The sequence below is a fragment of the Saccopteryx leptura genome, chromosome 13, assembly GCF_036850995.1.
Source record: "Saccopteryx leptura isolate mSacLep1 chromosome 13, mSacLep1_pri_phased_curated, whole genome shotgun sequence".
NCBI lineage: Eukaryota > Metazoa > Chordata > Mammalia > Chiroptera > Emballonuridae > Saccopteryx > Saccopteryx leptura.
In genome coordinates, this window is record NC_089515.1 from 14,868,387 (window position 1) to 14,888,981 (window position 20,595).

A 20,595-nucleotide genomic window follows, 5' to 3' on the forward strand; every position below is an offset into this window, starting at 1 on the left:
ATGATGTATTGAGAACAGTGTCAGCCCAATCTTGGTCTCCTGCAGTGACTACCATTGAAGCAATTCCCTTGCTTGACACACATTCATATCGTCCCAACGTCCTCCTGAGGGTGGTAGAAAGGAGTCCTTTGTGCTCGGTAAGGAAACAGAAGCCTGGCTTCCCTAGCATATTTGTACATGCCAACAAGCTCCAGGAAGATGTACTTATTTATCCGCAATGAAGCTGTCGTCAACAGGGTGACGCCAGGAACGTAGTCCTGCATGGCCGCCCAACAATCCTTAGAGATAAGCAAGCTCACGTGATGGCCGCTCTTAGACCTGCTTGGTGGCCCCCGGCCTCCATGGGGCCTTCGGTGTATTTTCATTTATATTAAAGATTTTTAGGGGGAAAGAGGAAGTGGCTAATAAATTTTATCTTCTTTGATCACCTTTAGAAATGACCATACAACATTTTAATCTTTTTCTTTCATGGTGTAGCTGGGTTTGAACCAGCTCTGCGAGGCGGCCATTGAGAGACGCTGGCTAGTTTCAGTTTTCTCATCTTCAGAATGGGTGGGATCGTGTTGACCTCACAAGATAAGATTATACATATAAAAAGCATGTAGCACAGTCAGCATTCAACAAAGGTGTTTTTTTCTGTTTTTCCCTTGTGTATCCTACGCAGGGTACAGGTATCATTGGTCCCATTATGTAGAAAACCTAGCTAGGTATTGGAACTTGGGAGTAGACCCCTGCACTGAAGAGGTTAGCCCGAGGTAGGGACAGGTGGCCGCCACCAGCATCTGCTACACAGTCTCCTTTGGGAAAATGCTCTTGTCACTTTTACCTGCTAATAGGTCTGTGAAATGCAGGTGTTTTTTTTGTTGTTGTTGGACACATTGCTATTTTCAGCTCAAAGTTTTGAGGATAAAGAAGTAGAGAAAAATGTAAACTAAATCATGCTTCCCTCCACCCCAAGATGGCCATATCCCAATCCCTGGAACCTGTGAATATGTTACCCACGTGGCAAAGGGGACACTGCAGAGGAGTAAATTAAGGATATTGAGATGGGGAGATTATCCTGGTTTATCCAGGTGGGGCTGCTGTAACCTCAAGGGTCCTTTCAAGAGGGAGGCAGGAGGTTGGCGAACAGAGAAGATGCTAGGCTGTTGGCTTTGAAGTGGAGGAAGGGGCCAAAGGCCACGGAATGTGGGCAACCTCTAGAGCAGGTGTCCCCAAACTACGGCCCACGGGCCATATGCGGCCCCCTGAGGCCATTTATCCACCCCACCCCCCGCACTTCCAGAAGGGGCACCTCTTTCATTAGTGGTCAGTGAGAGAAGCGCTGTATGTGGCGGCCCTTTAATGGTCTGAGGGACAATGAACTGGCCCCCTGTGTAAAAAGTTTGGGGACCCCTGCTCTGGAAAAAGCAAGGAAATAGATTTTCCCCTGCAGCCACCAGAAGGAACACAGCCCTTGAAGTGCCTTGACTTTGTATTTATGACCTTCAGAAGTCAAAGAGAATAAATTAATATTAAACCACTAAGTGTGTGGCAAATTTGTTACAGTAGCAACAGGCAACGAAGACAGAGATATGCATGTTGGATGTGTTAACATAAGGGTCTACAGTGGATGTCTAGTGGGGAACTCAGACAACTTGTGCGAAACAAAAGTCTCAATTTTCAACATTTTCACCCCATCCCCTAAACCTCTTTCCAGTCTCCGGAAGCAGAAGCATTTCATCAATCTGTTCAGGCCGTAAGCCTAGAAGTCATCCTCAGATTTCTAGGCCTTTCCCATGTTCCCACTTCCAATCAATCAGCAAACCTGCTGGTTCTGCCTTCAAGATAAAGCCCATATCTGACTGCTTCTCACAACCTTGCACCACTGCAACGGCTTCTCACTGGGCTCCCTATATCTACTCTTTCTTTCTTGAATCCATTCTCCACAGTCCCTTTGACAATAGTTGACTGAACTATCACTTTTCTGCTCAAATCCCTCTAATGTGTTCCCATTGTATGAGAATAAAATCCAAGGTGCTGCTCACCATGTGGAAAGCCCTACATGCTCTGGCCATGTCTGCCTTCTATCCTTATTTTTTATCATTCTGCTCTATAGCATTGGGTTTCTTGAAGTTTCTCAAATATGTCCTGGTGGTGGCTGCCTCAGGGCCTTTGCACCTGCTACTTGCTTTGCATAGAACCCTCCTTCTTCACACATCCACATGGCCCACTCCCTCACTTCACTCATATGTGAGCCTTAGAGAGGCTTTTCCCTTACCTAACTTAACCTGCCCTTCCCCACTGTTCCTGGGCTACTTACCACCCTGCTTTTTCTTTCTTCATACCACTTCTCACTATAAGAAATTATAGTAACTATTTGTCTTCCCCACTAAACTATCACTTCTGTGAGGACTGAGACTGTTTTATTCCCCGCTCTATTCATATGTACGGTTATTTTCTTTTAGGTCTCTATCATGGTTAGTCCAAGACTAGTGGTAGCTTCTCAGGTAGGTGTAGTTTACTCAGAACACTAGTTAGTGCATTTTTACATAACCACCCACTCCTTCTATACCTTTATGCCCAAAAGAAATTGGTCTTCAGCTCCCACATGTCCTGTCATAACTTAGAAGGGAAATTGTGAACCAACTGTGATTTCACTGAAAGTACAGATCCTCCAACACAGCCCTTTTCAATCACAAATGGATCTTTTACCCTTTTGACTGAAAGGGACCACTGTTTCCTTGGGCATGTGGCTTATTCAGTGCTGGTTGCTTAATTACAGAGATTTTTTTGCCGGGTATCCTTACCTAACCCACTGCTTCCAGCTCACATCCAAATCTCCTGGTTTTAAAAACAGCCATACTCACTTGCCCTCAGTCTTTACGTCATTTTAAAATGTTTTACAATTTAACTTTTTAAAGCAGATATAATTGATCTAGCTTTACAAATACCCCCCTCTCTTGTGTTTGGCTTTTCCGCCTCCTCTCCTTCTTACGCGCAGTCTCATTAACGAGTGTGCCCATCCTTAGGGTCTTCCCCAGGGTCCAAAGCTTCTAAGCTGTTCAACCCACCCTTTCTCAGGTAGTTTCGACTGCTGGACTCCGAGCTTGGCTACAATCTGGAATAACACGGAGAGGTTTAACAACACTGCTTCCGGGCCCCACCCTCGCAGGTCCTGACTCAGTTGGTCTGGGGTATTGCTGGTATTGGGACTGGAACAGATCTCCGTGTGATTGTCGGATGTAGCCACAATGGGGAACCATCCCATCTAGTCCCTGTCATTAGGGTTTCTAGAACCCTCCTTCTGCATTAACTCCCGGACTCCTTGGGATTTTCCATACATCTCCTTAAATTCACAAAGACCCGGCTTTTGCTCGATGACTCAGATTCCCTAACAACACACACCCGGGGAAAACTTGACTTGATTTCATAGTTCTTTATAGAGTTTGCAAAGCCGTTTCCAACGCTATTTTTGGCTCCTCCTAACATCCCTGGGAAGTGGGCATTCAGGGCCAAAAGGAGGTGGCAGCAGCTAGAACAGTGGTCTGCAGAGTCAGGGCTGGTCGGATGGAGCAAAACAAACAAACAACAAACAAACAAACAAAAAGGAATAACAGAGCAAAACAATAAAAAAAAAAAATAACCCACCCCAAACTGAATGCTCAGTTTAACTGAGCAATATCGGGAGAACATACTTATGTTAGAAAATTGTTGTGCTGAAATTCCAGTGTAACTAACTGGGCCCCCTTTCCTCATGGGCCATACCTACACGGAGTGCCCACTCCTCTTCAGAAGCTTAGGCCCTGGTTCTGCCATTCCCGCGCCTTCCCATGACCGCCCTGGCGTCTTCAGCGTCTGCCCACGATCTTCCTCTCCTCTACGAGTAGCCATTATCCTCCCACAGAGCCTCTTCTTTGTGTTAGAATCTCTCCTTTCCCTTCTCCCACTTTTCCTAATGTCCTTTCTGGGGCCTGAGTTATTTACCAGGTCAGGCTGGTTTTAAAAACACAGGCAAACCCTTACTCAGCACTTTCTGCGTGCTGGGCATTGTGCTAAGTGCTTGGCGCTTGTTATTCTCATTTACTTTTCACCAGATCCTTGGAGGGAGGTGCCACTGCCTCCCTACCCACCTAGGACTCTTTCTATGTTAAGATGGGGAAAAAATGATCTCGAGAGCTTGAGTGATTCCCCAAGATCATACAACGTGAACAGGTCAAAGCTGGCTTGAAAAGGCTTTGTTTGTAACCCACATGCTAGGACAACAAGATGGCGTGAACAGCCTCAGGGCTTGGCTGGTCATGTGTTCCAGCTTGTCCAAGTTAGCTTTCTGAAGCCTCTCAGATTTGGAACAACCCCTGGAGAAACCTCTTCCCTGCCACGTGGGTGGCTGGGAAGATGAAAAGTGTTGACAATATAACAATCCATAAGATGCATATGTATTTTTGGAAACCTTATTTTTTACCCTGAAAAAAAAAATAGTGTCACCCACAGGCTTTTAAAAAAAGACTTCAGCATCCACAGCCAGCCAAGTAAATACTAAATCAACCCCGGGACAACGTTCTTTAAACACTTTCGCTGAGGCTAAGGGGCAAATTAGTTTATGCTGATTCTGGGTAACTGGCCACAGATATAATGTGTCAAAGAGGCTTTTTTCCTCTTTTTCTCAAGTGTTCCATATCTTTTATGGTATAAGCATCCCCTGGCTTCAGCAGTCTGTAAATATTTGTGCAATTAAGGTATGCTGGCAAAAGTCTCAAGAGGCAAGCAGACTTCTAATGCCAGTCAAAATTGCAATTAGGAACACATAAGAAAGATACTTTGTTTCTTTTATCTCAGGGCTTAAACACCTTCAGCCCTTAAGACAGCTGGAAACTTCATAAGTTAGAAAAGATAATTTGCACAAGCTGATGCTCCTAAGACTTTAAGAGTTGGTCCTATATATACTCTAGTATAAAAAAACCTCACTTGAGAATTCCTTTTTTCCTTCCCTACTTAACAGCAACCTAGTTAGTATTAATTATAAAAGGTATTTGTAGAGGAAAATTCTTTTCAGAAATGTTGGTCATGTTAAAGGGAGCATGTTGCAGTGTGGTGCCTACGAGGGAAAGGAGGGGAGGAAAAGAATGGGTGGCCCTCCTTGTCTAGAAATGATTGCCCACATCAGTGGTTTTCAACCCTTTTACGCTCGGGGACCGGTGAAAATAGGAGAATTATTTCAGGGACAGCTCCTAAGGCAGAAATCATCCTGAGCATAAGTGAATTCGACTAAGATCATTGGTTCTGTAATCTTCATACGACATCAGGGCGGTAAACTTTCGTGGACTGGCGTGACATTTCTGGTGGACCAGCAGTTGAAAACACTGGCCTAAATGATCTGAGAGGAAGGAAAGAGGTGCGTCTGCTGACACCAGCTGGAGAAGCCAGTGCACCTGCACCCGTCCGTGGCAGACTGTCTGCCGGTCAGCTTCTCCCTCACTCTGCACAGGCGTCCTCAAAAGTTGCCCTTGGCTTGAAGTCACTGTTCAGCTTGTGAAAGTCCCTTGGAAAGAGTTCTCTAGTTCTGAGCACATATGTGCCTCGGATCCTTGGCCATTCAAACTGGATGGAGGTAGGATGGTTAACTGATTATGGACTGAATGTTTATATCCCCCTAAAATTCATATGTTAAAACCTAACCCCCAAAGTGATGGTATTTGGGAGCGGGGCCTTTGGGAGGTGATGATCAGGTCATGAGGGTGCAACCTTCATGAATGGGATTAGTGCCCTTATGAAAGGGACCCCAGAGAGCTCCTTGGTTGTTTCTGCCGTGTGAAGATACAGCAAAGAGGCGAAGTCTATGAGCCAGAAAACAGACTCTCACCAGACACTGAGTCTGTCAACCCATTGACCTTGGGCTTCCCAGTCTTCAGAATGGCGAGAAATAAATGTTTGTTGTTAAAGTCAACCAGTCCAGGTTATTTGCTACATAGCAGCCCAAACTGATTAAGATACAGGGCCTGTGAGTAGCCAGTGAGTTGCTGGCCCTTTAATGGTCTCTTCCAGATGTTTGATTCAGGCTTTGCTGCCACTCATGTCTCTGGTTATCAGTACGAAGCATGTTGTCCGAGGACCATCTACGTCAGAAGCTCCAGGCAAGTGCGTTAAATGTGCAGATTCCTAGTTTCTACTCCAGAAATACTGAATTACAATGGGGGTGAGACAGGGTGCAGGAATCGGCTTCCTAAACAGGTCCTCTGGAATTCTCAGACAAGCTTGAGAACCACTAGAGTAAAGGAGCCATGTGACCGTCCTGTCCCTTCTCTGTTGCCTCTTCTTAGCCAGTTGGGAGGCTGAAATAGACGACAATTAGAAATTTCCTCTGGGAACCCCTCGCTGAATCCCCAAGCAGAGGGATACCCCCCTCATCTGTATTCTAGAGCAGTGGTCCCAACCTTTTTTGGGCCATGGACCGGTTTAATGTCAGAAAATATTTTCACAGACTGACCTTTAGGGTAGGACGGATAATGTATCATGTGACAGAGAGAAGAGTCAAGGGTGAGTCTTAGACGGATGTAACAGAGGGAATCTGGTCATTTTTCAAAAATAAAACATCGTTCAGACTTAAATATAAATAAAATGGAAATAATGTAAGTTATTTATTCTTTCTCTGTGGACTGGTACTGGTCCGCGGCCCGGGGGTTGGGGACCACTGTTCTAGAGTGATGCTCACACAACTCTGTTACATTCGCTATTGTAGCAGAGTGGAGAGTGTTTACCTCCTCTGGGGCAAGCATCATTTCGTGTCACCTTTTTAGCCCCTCCAGTCATACAACACCTAGTATTTAGTAGGACTCTTTGAAGGTTTGCTGTAAATACCGATCTTTGGTATAAAACCTGTACTCCTGAGAGGTCTCACTTTGAAAAGCATAGACTAGAAGACATGATCAAGAAAACAGTCTTTGAAGCAGAAAGAATGAGTGGAGGGTCCAGTGGAGTATCTTCTATTCTTGCCCTTTCTGTAAGCTTCAGGTCATGTTTATGATCATCACCATCTATGATACTGACATTCTGAGTGTTTTGTGCTAGGCATTGTGCTAAGCCCTTCCCATATGTGACCTCGGTTAATCTTCACGTTACTAAAGTCATGTGTTGATAGGGAAACTGAAGGATTACCTAAGGGTACATGGTATGGTCAGATGACAGGGCTAGGATTGGAACTCAGACGGGACTCACGGCCAAATTTCCAAGTATTAATGGTTAAAACACCTCTGCTAACTCTAGATCCTGAGATAAGTTTGATGCTGTGCTGATTGGAGTTATGACTTAAACAACTTAAGTTGGAACTAGCAATACAGACCAAACCTATCAGACTGTTTATACTTCTCTTTTCCAAATCCTTCCTGAACCTCATGCCTCCATCTGGGTCAGACCATCAGGGGTCAAGCGCTCAAGCTGTGTATGTCTGCAGCCATAACCCTGTGCGCCTTCCAAATGCAAATCCTTTGGCGTAGATTGTCTTTCTATACTTAAAACAAATTTATCAGAAAACTGTAGTACCATAAATATTTATAGTGGCACGTAAAACAAAAGTCACACCAAAGCCAACTCGTCATTTTTGGCTTTTGTGTTTTCAGATGTTGACGATATACATTTTAGAGGGCTATTCACGCGTGAACCAGCAAGCTGATGGAGTTTCCATGGCCAGGTCAGTACTATAGACAGGGACCGGGGCTTTCCAAGTGTGTTCTTGGTGTGTGTGTGGTAATGATTCATAAACCAAAAAGAATCATCTGCCATCTGATCCAAACCACAGCCCTGAGGGTCTATCAAAAGGGTGATCGATAGCCTGGGGCATGCTGGCAGGGGACAGGATAATTCTCTTGGTCCACAGGGATCCAAGGACAGGTGGGAAGAGACCGACTTGGTGGCTTCAATGTTTAACAGCTCCATCCGCCAACGGAAGCATGCAAGGAGCAGTCCCTTACTCCTGGTCTGCTTACGAAGGCATTTTAAAGGCTGCAATTCACATTTGTAGACACTGTAAGAACAAATAAACAATCCAATTACATCGCTCAGCAGAAGGCTCATTTAAAATGGAGAAGGGTGTAGAATGTGCACCATGTAAATTAAGGCCATCGTGTAGTTTTACAAGAGGACGTGCTGAAGGTTCAGAGATGCTTGAAAACCTATCTTCTGCGAAGGTTCCAAAATATGTTTGCTCCTTCACTCATTCTTTTCAGGGACCTACTTGATCAGCCAGTGTGGGGAACTGAAAATGTGTAAACAGTGATCCTTGCCCTCAAAACGGAGCTTCTCAAACTGCAGTGTGCACATGGGTCCCCTTGGGCAGTGGTCCCCAACCCCCAGGCTGTGGACCGGTCCCGGTCCATGGGCCATTTGGTACCAGTCCGCAGAGAAAGAATAAATAACTTACATTATTTCTGTTTTATTTATATTTAAGTCTGAATGATGTTTTATTTTTAAAAAATGACCAGATTCCCTCTGTTACATCCGTCTAAGACTCACTCTTGATGCTTGTCTCGGTCACGTGATACATTTATCTGTCCCACCCTAAAGGCTGGTCCGTGAAAATATTTTCTACATTAAACCGGTCCGTGGCCCAAAAAAGGTTGGGGACCACTGGAGTAGGGGGGTCTGGCTGAGGTGCAGATTGTTGGTGAGGAGAGCTGGGGCGGGGCCGGAGAGTCTGCATTTCTGCCGAGCTCCCAGGGGATGCTGATGTCACTGTGTACATCCTTGGTGTGGAAGACACTAAAATATTTATAAGGCGAACAGGGTAAAAAACAAACAAGCAAAAAACTCCCTTTGATCTGCATGTCTTTGAAGAACCGATAAGGATCACATTCCCTCAGAAGTGACTGACACCCGGGCTACTGTCTTGTGTCTCCCTGCCTAATGACACAGAGGACTTGCTGCTTTGGACTGGTGACCACCACTGCTTCTCACCTGATGTCTGTCTGCTGGAAAGGGGCCCGAAAGAGGAAGAGCTAGGCCGAAGGGTGTGCTCCTACCAAGTCCACAGGCCAGCCTCAGCAGCCAGAGCTGCTGCACACGAGATTTCAGGTGACACACTCCCAGGCTGAACGAAATAAAGGATTTGTCAACCGATGTCTGTGCCCTGTCAGTGGACATCATTTTCTCTTTCACAGTGAGGCCTTGTTTTTTTTTTTTTGTCTGAAGTTGGAAACAAGGAGGCAGTCAGACAGACTCCTGCATGTGCCCGACTGGGATCCACCTGGCAAGCCCACCAGGGGGCGATGCTCTGCCCATCTGGGGCATCGCTCTGTTGCAACCAGAGCCAGTCTAGCGCCTGAGGCAGAGGCCACAGAGCCATCCCCAGCGCCCGGGCCATCTTTGCTCTAATTGAGCCTTGGCTGCGGGAGGGGAAGAGAGAGACAGAGAGGAAGGAGAGGGGGAGGGGTGGAGAAGCAGATGGGCGCTTCTCCTGTGTGCTCTGGCCAGGAATCGAATCCAGGACTCCTACACACCAGGCCAATGCTCTACCACTGAGCTAACTGGTCAGGCCTTGGCTTTTTTTATTTTTGAGGTTGTAAATCATGAGAAAACCCTGAATCCTAGCCCTTTATTTTGAGACGTAGGGTGGGTAATTTACAAACATAATAGGCTTATGATGGTTTATGGAATCTTGCTCAGAGAAAAAGCCCAGGATAGAGACTGAAGTGTCACTTTGAGAAAAAATAAAGAACCCAGATTTGAGCAGATTATGTCACTGAGGACCTACCTTGTCTTCTTTATGTGAAACAGCCTGCTACTTTTGGAAGGAGGAGCTTAAGTCCTAAGGAAGAATGAAAACTACAAATGTATATTCCCCAGGATGGAGTTCCCTTTGATGGTAACTTGTTATCAGAATTTCAGGTAATAAAAAGATTGAAAAATTTAAAAATGGAGATGACTGAACACATACCCATCACTGAACAGAATTTGTACTCTTGATAAACAAGTGTCTGTCTGCTCAGTGAAGTTGTCAAGGACAAAGGCTCTTTCTTAACAATGACTTACATCTAAGGGGCATGAGGTAATAATATTCATTACACTGGGGAACAATTTTTTTTTCATTTTCTGTTGCATGAGGTTTTAGAACTGTTTCTATATATATTTCTTCATTGCTGATTCCAAATCTGAAATCGTTTTTTGGTGCATGCTCTAGTTTTTATGCAATTTTAATTTCTTTTTGTTACAGTTTACGGCATGCATTGGTTTTTAAATTGGAGTTAAAGGGCAACGACTCTTGGATTGAATATAACCACAAGGCAATTAATGTTTTACAAATATCACTTTTACATACTTGTAGTTGTTTTTAAATGTAAAAAATTATTATCTGATAAAAACACCCTCTTATTTTGTTTTAAGGTTGAATCATGGCTTCTTCGAGTAGGCGTAAATGTAAGAATAGTCCTGACACCTTCTGTTATATATGTGGCTGTTACACACTTCAACGTCAAAGGCACAATATTTCATCATTTGTAACATATGCATATATTGCCTATTTTCAAGTTCTCCTTGGCGATCAAGACAAGAATTGGGCTCCTCATATTGTGTGTCATAATTGTGAGGAAATGCTTCATGACTGGACAAAAGAAAAACACAAAGGAATGCCTTTTGGTATTCCCATGGTTTGGCGTGAACCTATGGACTACAGCAGTGACTGTTATTTCTGTCCGATCCATACAAAGGGCATTGGCAAGAAATTACAGCATATGATCACATATCTTAATATTCCTTCAGCAATACGACCTATCCCACACTCTGAGACATTCCCGGTTCCAGTTTTATTTCTTCTAAGGATGAAGAAAGTGAACATGGTGATCAAGTGTATTTTGATAAGATGCATGAGGAAATGGTTGTAGAATCTGAAGGGTCTTCTTCTGATGCCAAGCAGTCATTAACCCCTCAGCAGTTTAGCCAACCCAAATTGAATGACTTAGTAAGAGATTTGGGCCTATCAAAGAAAGCAGCTGAGTTATTAGTCTCCAGGCTTCAAGAAAAGAATGTACTTTACCGGTCAGCTAAAGTATCCCATTTCAGGAAGTGTGAACAAATTTTTGTGGACTTTTTTTCCAAAGACAAACACTTTGTTTACTGTCATGATATCAGTAGTCTTCTCAGCCAGCTAGGTGTTACCACTTACAGTCCAATAGAATGGTGGCTATTTCTTGACAGCTCTAAATGGAATCTGAAATGTGTTTTCCTACAAAACGGTAATGTTTATGCAGCGGTTCCAATTGGTTATTCAACTCATCTGTGAGAAGATTATAATGACATAAAAATTGTCCTCGACTTTCTGAAGTATGAGGAACATAACTGGATCATTTGTATGGATCTTAAATTTCCTGCTAGGACAACAGAGGTTTCATGAAGTATCCTTGCTTTCTGTGTCTGTGAGACAGCTGAGCTCGGGAGAAACACTGGACCGAAGAGTGGCCAAAACGTGAAGCTCTGGAAGTAGGGATGCAAAATATTGTGAATGAACCTGTAGTTAATCGAGACAGGATCATTTTCCCCCCACTTCACATCAAACTTGGCTTAATGAAGCAGTTTGTTCAGGCTTTGAATAGAGAAAGTGAATGTTTTCAACAGATTATTTCTGCTTTTCCTGACTTGTCTTTCGAGTAGAAGGTGTATTTGATGGACCTCAAATTCGAACCCTCATACATGATGAAGAATTTGCCAGAAAGATGAATAAGGAGGAGAAAGCAGCATGGTAGTCTTTTGTGGCGGTTACAAAGAACTTCCTTGGCAACAAAAAAGCAGAAAACTATGAACTTCTAGTTCAAAGGATGCTGTTGGCTTTCCGCGACATTGGATGTAACATGAGCGTTAAGATTCACTTCCTGAACAGCCATCTTGATAAGTTTCCCGAAAATCTTGGAGCTGTTAGTGATGAGCAGACTACTGCTGGAGCATCAAACAACATTGTCCTCAACAAGTACACAAACACAAGAGCTACAAACGCAAATTTTTGCCTGAATAGAATTTAAATAAGTTTTGCGCAAATTTTATGATTAAAATAAGTGTTTTAATATGTTCTATTTCAAAATTGTAGACAAATTCTGATGCAATCATATCTTTTAGTGTATTAGTGTATTTACTGCATTATATAAATTATTATATTTTCACAAAGATGATGCCCAAGAAGACATTCTACTTCATTATGTTAAACTAAATGTTGAAAATTTTACAGTAGGATGAAAACCTAAAATCTTGAATTGCAAACTAACTGTAGCTTACAGAGAAAAACTAAAGTCAGATTTGAGATCAACACACTCGAATTAGGTAAGAACAAGTGTTTTTGTGGATGCAACAAAAATTTTGTTCCCCAGTGTTATTGATGAACTAAGTAACTGTAACTGCACAGAAAAGAATTTAAAAATTAACAGCTTTTTAACATGAGGTCATTTCTTTCTCTTTAATAAAGCTTTCAAGACAAATAACTAGAGCTCTATGATTTCTTTTTGTTTTACTTCAAATTACAAATTAAAAGAGTATGTAGGCCCTGGCCGGTTGGCTCAGCAGGGGACCCGGGTTCGATTCCCGGCCAGGGCACATAGGAGAAGCGCCCATTTGCTTCTCCACCCCCACCCCCTCCTTCCTCTCTGTCTCTCTCTTCCCCTCCCACAGCCGAGGCTCCATTGGAGCAGAGATGGCCCGGGCGCTGGGGATGGCTCCTTGGCCTCTGCCCCAGGCGCTGGAGTGGCTCTTGTCGCGGCAGAGCGATGCCCCGGAGGGGCAGAGCATCGCCCCCTGGTGGGCAGAGCATCGCCCCTGGTGGGCATGCCGGGTGGATCCCGGTAGGGCGCATGCGGGAGTTTGTCTGACTGTCTCTCCCCGTTTCCAGCTTCAGAAAAATACAAAAAAAAAAAAAAATTTATATAAAAAAAGAAAAGAGTATGTAGCCACACATTTATTTCCATAATAGGGACACCCAACAGGATAGTCTATTTTCCAAAGAACAGCTTATGATTCTGGGGAAAGGAGGCTAGATGCTTGTGGGTTCTTGACTTATGATCTCCACTTAAATTTTGAACATTCGGTATAATTTAGATGGCAGGAAACCAGGGGCAAGTAAAATAAACTGACCCTAAATTAGTCTTGTTACTGAAAGATAGTTTTACACCATCTGATTTGTTGTCAAGTTAATAAACAGCAGCCCATCACAGTTTTGTAAGTTGATTAACCCTTTATGTGAAGAGTTTCAGTGATTACTCCTTATTTTATCCATGTTTTAGCTTCAGAAGAAACATGAGTTACATTTTGTGTTGAGGTCAGGTCAGAAGGGTCTGTTCTTTTCCTGTTTTCACATGTCCCCACTGCCATAAAACACTTCAAAAGGAAAGGAAACGACGAGTCAGAAATTAAGTAACCATATTTTAATCAATAAATATGAACGCCTGTCAATCAGTTATTAACAGAATAAAGTAGTGATTTATCAAGAATTTAGATAACTGCCCCACCTTGAAAACAAAGTGCAAGAAATCTTTTCATACAATATCCTCCACTGTAGAGAATCAGAGGTAACAAGAAAATGTATTTAGAATAAGGTGTGGAATAATCTAGAAACTTTCAAGTACCTATGAAAACTAAAACAGATTATTTTGCACATAGTGGGCAATGTATTGATTATCTGACAATAGAAAGAGTAAATGAATGAACGAAAGAATCTCTGAACAGGAGGGAATGTAATTACTGCCGTTCACAGTGTAGGAAGGCTTGTATCCACTTCCGGTTCCTCCTCCCCACCCCCCCACCCCCGCCCCCTTCACTGTCCCTTGCTCTGCTGTTACAGGGAAATATACTTCCCAGGGTGCCTGTCAGCTGACTTCCAAGTGGGGCTGGAAGGGTAAGGTGCTGGTGGGAGACTTGAGGACACTTCTCCATGTCTGACTCATCTGGTGTTGCTCCATCTCTGGCGTGGCTTGGCCCCTCCTATGGCTCCATTTTCCACAACTCCTGTCCATGGTGGTCCCAGCTCCCATGAGGCAGCCCCCCAGCATGGCTCTCACTGCTATGGGGGATCCCAGTTTGGACTCAGGGAACCACGCCACCTCACAGCCCCAGTTTGGACTCAGGGAGCCACGCCACCTCACAGCCCCGGGTGCTAACAGCTTCCTCGTATCTGGCTTCTCTTTTATCACCTAGGCGAGTCAATTTTCTGTTCAATTCCTCCGCTGAATACCTGGAACGGTTCCTGTTTTCCCGACTGGACCCTGACTGCTGCGTGATAGAATCATTATGTTATTTTCACCCTCTAACTGATCTGGAAATTTCTGCACTGAAAAATCACTCAAACCACACTCTCGACTCATCTTCTGTGATATGGGGGAATAAATACCCCTCGGCTGTGCTCTGTCAAGCATACGGACTCTCTTTGCCAGGTACAAATATGACTCTGACCATCCACCAATGGCATCCCCAGTCACAGTGGATGCAGCCAAGAGTCATCTGCAAGGTCATTTTCATTGCATGTACTACATGTGACAACTGAGGAAAAATACAAACAAAAAATCATATTCAGAGGAAATGACAAACAGATCATCACATAGATAACATTGTAAAAAAGTCTGAACATTCACAGAACTTAAGACAGCACCAGGAAGTTTCTTTCCCGTTGAATCAACACATTTTCCTGAAATAACAATCCTTCAGAATTTACAGAGATTTCAAGAGCATCCAGAAGAAACCTGATTCATCAAGAAGAGATCCATTGCTTTTCAACTCAATGGCACCCCTGCTGTGCCGAGGAGAAGTACAGCTCCTTGGTGAGCATGGAGACCATGCAGGGGATCTGCTTCTTCTCGTTGAAGTGTGGGTCCTTGGACTGAGACTGGAAGTCCCTGGCCACGGTGTAGTTCACTCGGGTGAGGATCTGCAAGATCTCCAGCCTCTTCCCGTGCTTGTTCAGGTTGGAGCAGAGGGCCTGAATGAACCACGAGCCTTTCTCTGAGCACCGCCACGCGTAATAGCCTTTAACAGGAGAGCAAGAAGATCGGATCAGCGGACCCCGCCGCAGCCCTGCTCGCCCCTGAGAAGGAGCTCTCAGTGTTTGGGGCCATGACATTATTTACCCTGCTCAGTATGCAAGTCCCTAATGAGGATTAGGCTGCCCCGAGAGCAAACATCTGAGATGAAGAGGGCTGCGGGAAGATGCTCAATCGGCTGGGTGCTCCAGCATGGAGACGTGGCAGACACCTAAGTGAGCATGACGCAAGCCACACACGGAGCTTTCCGAAGCAATGCTGGAGACCCGCTCCGTCACTGGACCGCCTCCCCACCCTCCGGAGGGAGGGCTGCTTTCTAATCTAAGTCAGGGCACCTCACAGAACGCTGGGATGTGTTCCTACCCACGAGGGAGCACTAGAGGCTGGTTCCTGCTGAAGAAATCTGGAAGTGACAGGTGGCTGAATGACCACCTGCTTAGGGGCACAGCCAGGAAACCCTGCTGCCCCGGGGAGACCACAGGGCATGGGGTGTGTTTCGGATACACCACACGTGGCCCAGGGCAGAGGAAGCTCCTGTTAGTTGGCCCGGGTCCTGTCCGACAGGTTTCTTGAAGGGGCAAGGAGACCTCTGTAGAAAGAGGCTGGGTGCGTACCCTGGAGGATGGCCAGGAGCTGAAGAAGGAGTCGGGATGCAGAACCAAGAACAGAGAAGCAAATCCAAGGGCCACGGTGGAGCAGGGTCCAGGGAACTCGGGGCCTCATGAAAATGCCCACGAGGAAAGTACTTGCTTTCATCATCCACTGGCTCAGAGCACAAGCAGCCAGGTGACCATGGGACCGGGGTCTTCCCCTTCACTCACCACCCTCCCCCCCATCTCTGACCACAGGAGACTCTAAAAGGGGATCGGGGCCCTGGCCGGTTGGCTCAGCGGTAGAGCGTCGGCCTGGTGTGTGGGGGACCCGGGTTCGATTCCGGCCAGGGCACATAGGAGAAGCGCCCATCTGCTTCTCCACCCCCACCCCCTCCTTCCTCTCTGTCTCTCTCTTCCCCTCCCGCAGCCAAGGCTCCATTGGAGCAAAGATGGCCCGGGCGCTGGGGGTGGCTCCTTGGCCTCTGCCCCAGGCACTAGAGTGGCTCTGGTCGCGGCAGAGCGACGCCCCGGAGGGGCAGAGCATCGCCCCCTGGTGGGCAGAGCGTTGCCCGCTGGTGGGCGTGCCGGGTGGATCCCGGTCGGGTGCATGCGGGAGTCTGTCTGACTGTCTCTCCCCGTTTCCAGCTTCAGGAAAAAAAAAAAAAAAAAAAAAAAAAAGGAAAAAAAAAAGGGGGGGGATCGGACAAGCGGAGGAGGAGGACCAACGTCCCTTAGCACCTGAGCCGGATGGCAGGGCGGATCTGGAACTGGGAGAAATTTAAGGCCAAGTCAGGTTCAGGATTTTAATTATTTTCTCAGACTGGACACACTAGTTATAAAATTGCAACTGCCAATGACTACAATATTGTCTAACATCTTAGCGTGAGGAGCAAAGCTGTGGACCTGCTGGAGTTTCCATCTAGGGGCAAGGGAGGATGCCACCGCACCCAGACCCCGGTTTAAAAGGAGACTGTGACACCAAAGTTGTATTTGGTTTATGTGATGAGCTGTGCTTCTCGCCAATTGGTCACACCAATCTGATGAGAACTGGGTCATCGGCATTATCATTTATAATAATCAGTTATTGAATAACGATACACTAAACAGAAATAAGCTCCCTGTGTGATGCGGTTGGGGTGCACTCTATAAGCATGGGGACTGAGCTCTATGGTTCAGCAGGACAACGCATTTCATTTGTGTCGGTGTCACCTGAGTCACCTCATTCCATACAGGACCTGTGCTACCATCTCCACTTCATGACTGCCCCCAGGTTGGTGGCCTCTCACCCCTGTCCTGGGTGGTCTTGGAGGTAACCACTGGAATACACAGATCTCACCCTGTGGCCCTCCTACTAGCACACCTCCATCACCGAGAAGTGCCGCTGCTTAGCGCAGCACACAGGCTCCGCCACATGGGGCTCCCTGTCCACCTGTCCAGGTTTAAACCTTGCCAACACCCTGCACCCGGGGCGGTAATCTCTCTTCCATGTGAGGACACTGTGAGGGGGCTGCCACCTACAAGCCAAAAGACAGCCCTCATGAGAAACCAAACGGGCCGGTACCTTGACTTTGAACCTTCCTGCCTCCAGAACTATGAGAAGTTTCTGTTGTTTACACCCCACCCCCCGCCCCAGTCTGTGGGGTTTTGTTACAGCAGCCTGAGCCGACTGATTCATCCTGTGGTGCTGTCTTATGAGTTTCACCACTGACCTCTCAGCACTGTCTCTGGTAAGCCTGTTTGATTTTTTAAAACTCAGGAAAGCCCCTCTTCCCTGTCTCCTGAGGGCTCCCCCATCTCGTCTTCCCTACCTTCCCCCAGACCTGCTCAGACCCCCTATACCCCAACCACTGAATTGTTCACAGACAGATGCCCCCATTACACTACCTCCTTCTCAAGAGCAGGAAGACCAAATTCTTTCCTTAACCCTAAAAACTTGTGAGGTTATCATTCTCTATTATGTCCTGAAATCTCAATGTGACCTTGAGCACATCACTAAGGCTTACCCAAGCTCAATTTTTTTTTCATCTATAAAATCAGGACAGCCATAATGCCTTTCCTAAACATTCTGTGTAGGATGACAGTCACTCTATGTGCATTTAAAATGCTTTACAACTGTTCTTATACCAACAATAACTGTGGTAATAAACGAGAGAATTCTGCTTTCTTGGAGAGAAATGTGAATAGATCCCTATGGTAAGCAGAATGGCCCCCAGGGATGTCCGTGCTCTCACCTGGAAACCTGTGACGCCGTTACCTGACTGGCGAAAGGACTTTGCAAGTGTGATTAAGGTTAAGGAAATGAAGGGAGGGATTAGCCTGACTTGTCCTAGTGGGCCAGATCTAATCACAGGCGTCCTTAAAAGAAGAGGCCCTTTCCCAGCTGTGGTCAGAGGAAATGAGGACTGAGGAAGGGTCGGAGAGATGTGAGGTTGCTGACTTTGAAGCTGGAGGAAGGGGCCCCAAGCCAAGGAATGTGGGAGGTTCTAACATGCTGGAAAAAGCAAGGACAGGGGTTTCACCCCGACAGGCTCCAGCGGGGATGCAGCCCTGCCAACCCACTTTGGAATTCTGACCTCCAGAACCGGAAGGTCATCCATTTGTGTGTGTTTGTGGTAATTGATCACGGTGGCAATGGGAAATGTACTAGAGCCCCGAGCCCGCACTTGGCTGTGGAACGGCATGTTCCAGCTAGCAGACAACGGACTGGGTACCTGGAACCGTGGAATGGGCGAAGAGAAAGTCAGCCTCCACTGGGATCTTGGACCGGGCACTGGCGTCTGAGTCGTTGATGGGCCCCGAGTCAGCCTGGATCCCGTCATCGAGCTCTGTCCCCTGGCATGCCTAACGGGCAAAGCAGAGATCACTCCATGGAGCAGGGAACAGAAATGCATGTGGTGCCCAGAGCTGTGTCCCAGTGCCTGGAACTGCACTTGGCATGCATGAGGGGCTCAGGAAAATCTGATCAACGACTAGATCGGGGGTAGTCAACCTTTTTATACCTACTGCCCACTTTTGTATCTCTGTTAGTAGTAAAATTTTCTAACCGCCCACCGGTTCCACAATAATGATGATTTATAAGGTAGGGAAGTAACTTTACTTTATAAAATTTATAAAGCAGAGTTACAGCAAGTTAAAGCATATAATAATAATTACTTACCAAGTACTTTATGTCGGATTTTTGCTAAGTTTGGCAGAATAAATCTTTATAAAACAACTTACTATAGTTAAATTTATCTTTTTATTTATACTTTGGTTGCTCTGCTACCACCCACCATGAAAGCTGGAAGGCCCACTCGTGGGCAGTAGGGACCAGGTTGACTACCACTGGACAAAATGAACATCAAATTGAATTAGTCGGCAAGGCAAAAAAGCAAAGCATCGCGATGTCTCAAAGAAACTCTCATCACCTGTGATCTGAAGGAAACATAGCAGCCAAGCGTTGGGAGGTAGAAAAACAAAATCCAAATTTGCAGACCCCGATCGAAAAAGTCCAGATTTGTAAAGATAATACAATCCAAGCCACCCCGTAATCAGTCCCCATTTTCCGTGGGGTGGGCTTTGAAAAGGGATTACCTGAATGAAAAAGAGTTTGGGTTTCCCTAAGAGGGATTTGCATCTGTCCCCGCGAAAGTGGATCGTCAAGTCCTTGATTGCTATCTTGCCATCTGTTCCATAAATAAAGTCTTCTTCTCCATGGCTTAGTAAGACGCAGGCGAAGCAGGCTGACTTTCCGTGGTCCTCCTCGGAAGCTGCAAGCAAGCAATTTGAATGCTGAAAAGCTAAAGCACCAGCCTTGAGGGGCCTCAGAGGTAGGGTTCCCTTCCAGCCTAGTCAGGGGGAGGAACAGCCCTCTGCAGAGAAGGGGGGCCAGGGGAGAGAAGTGAGAGAGAAAACTCTAGAATTCCCACTGAGTCTGAAATCAGAATGGAGCTGTCCCATGGGGAAGTGAGCCCCACGTTGGGGAGGGTTCGGGCAGCTGCTAAGAGGCAGCATTTGGGATGCTCACGGGGGTGACCCTACGTGTTTGGTAGGTCTGTGACACAGGGTAAGTTCCTTTGCCATTCTGTGCTTCTGTTTCCTCATCTGTAACATGGATAGGATAGTAACTATTAAATGAGTTAATATTTGCAAGGCAGGCCACATAGTGAGTGTCAGGCAAGTATTATATTTGCTAAAGAAAAGAAAACATCGTGCTAAGTGAAATAAGCCAGTCACTAGCAGGCCAATAGGTGATGATTCCACTAATGAGGTACCTAGGAGTCAAGGTCACAGAGGCAGACAGCAGAACGGTGGTGGCCAGGGGTGGGGGAGGGGTAAAGCCACTCTGAGGTTTGTGGGGCTCCCTCTTCTGTATCTTTTGCTGTCATACAAGCTGATCTCATCTTTTTAGGGAGAGATCTAAGTTTCCTGTAAGAGACCTGCCTGCCCTGAGAAGTACGAGGTGGAACAGAGGAAGGAAGGTCTTCCCAGCCTGCAATTGTGTCCCAGGGAGCACCCTCCGGAGACCAGCTGGGGCCCCGCCTCTCCGAGCAGGAAGAGGATGGGAGAGGCGGGGGTGGCACGCACCTTTTTTCAGCACTTCTAGCATCTTGGCACAGGAGCAGTCATTATGGACGACCACGTTGAAACCCAGGTCTAGGAAGCATTTGCGAAGGTTCTCAGCATCTTTGTCCGTTCCTGTCCGGACGCTCATTTCTGTGGGAATCAAGCACCAGTTCACGACGGACAATCCCTGGCCCAGTACCGCGTGCCGGCACCATCCGGCCAGGTGCCAGGTGCAGTGAAGTGGTAACTCTGAGCTGCAGTCAAGGCCAAGCAGTTCCCCTCGAGTCTCAGCTCATGCCCATGGCGGGTTAGACTGAATGTCCCCAAGGTCTCTGCATCCCTTTCTCCTGGACATGCGAACCCCATCTACGAAGGGGCAGTCTGTCACAGTGGGCGGGCAGAGTCTCCGCTGAATGTCTGTCTGACACAGTCTTAACGCAAGCGGAAGAAACCAAGGGGAACCGGAGGGATCAGCCCAC

General features: G+C 46.3%; 1 protein-coding gene across 3 annotated transcripts in view; it reads right to left on the bottom strand.

Moving 5' to 3' along the window:
• Positions 1-13,353: 13,353 nt before the first annotated feature.
• Positions 13,354-20,595, bottom strand: part of CASP7 (caspase 7) — a 37,214-nt gene continuing 29,972 nt past the window's right edge. For 2 of the 3 annotated variants that reach the window (XM_066355241.1, XM_066355240.1), the window contains 4 exons: positions 20,138-20,266; positions 19,145-19,320; positions 18,283-18,412; positions 13,354-14,964 (listed from right to left, as the gene is read on the bottom strand). In XM_066355241.1, the coding sequence (XP_066211338.1) occupies positions 14,717-14,964; positions 18,283-18,412; positions 19,145-19,320; positions 20,138-20,266 (683 nt within the window). In that variant the 3' untranslated portion in view covers positions 13,354-14,716. The remainder of the gene's footprint in view (positions 14,965-18,282; positions 18,413-19,144; positions 19,321-20,137; positions 20,267-20,595) is intronic. The other variant, XR_010747648.1, reaches the window with a different exon arrangement.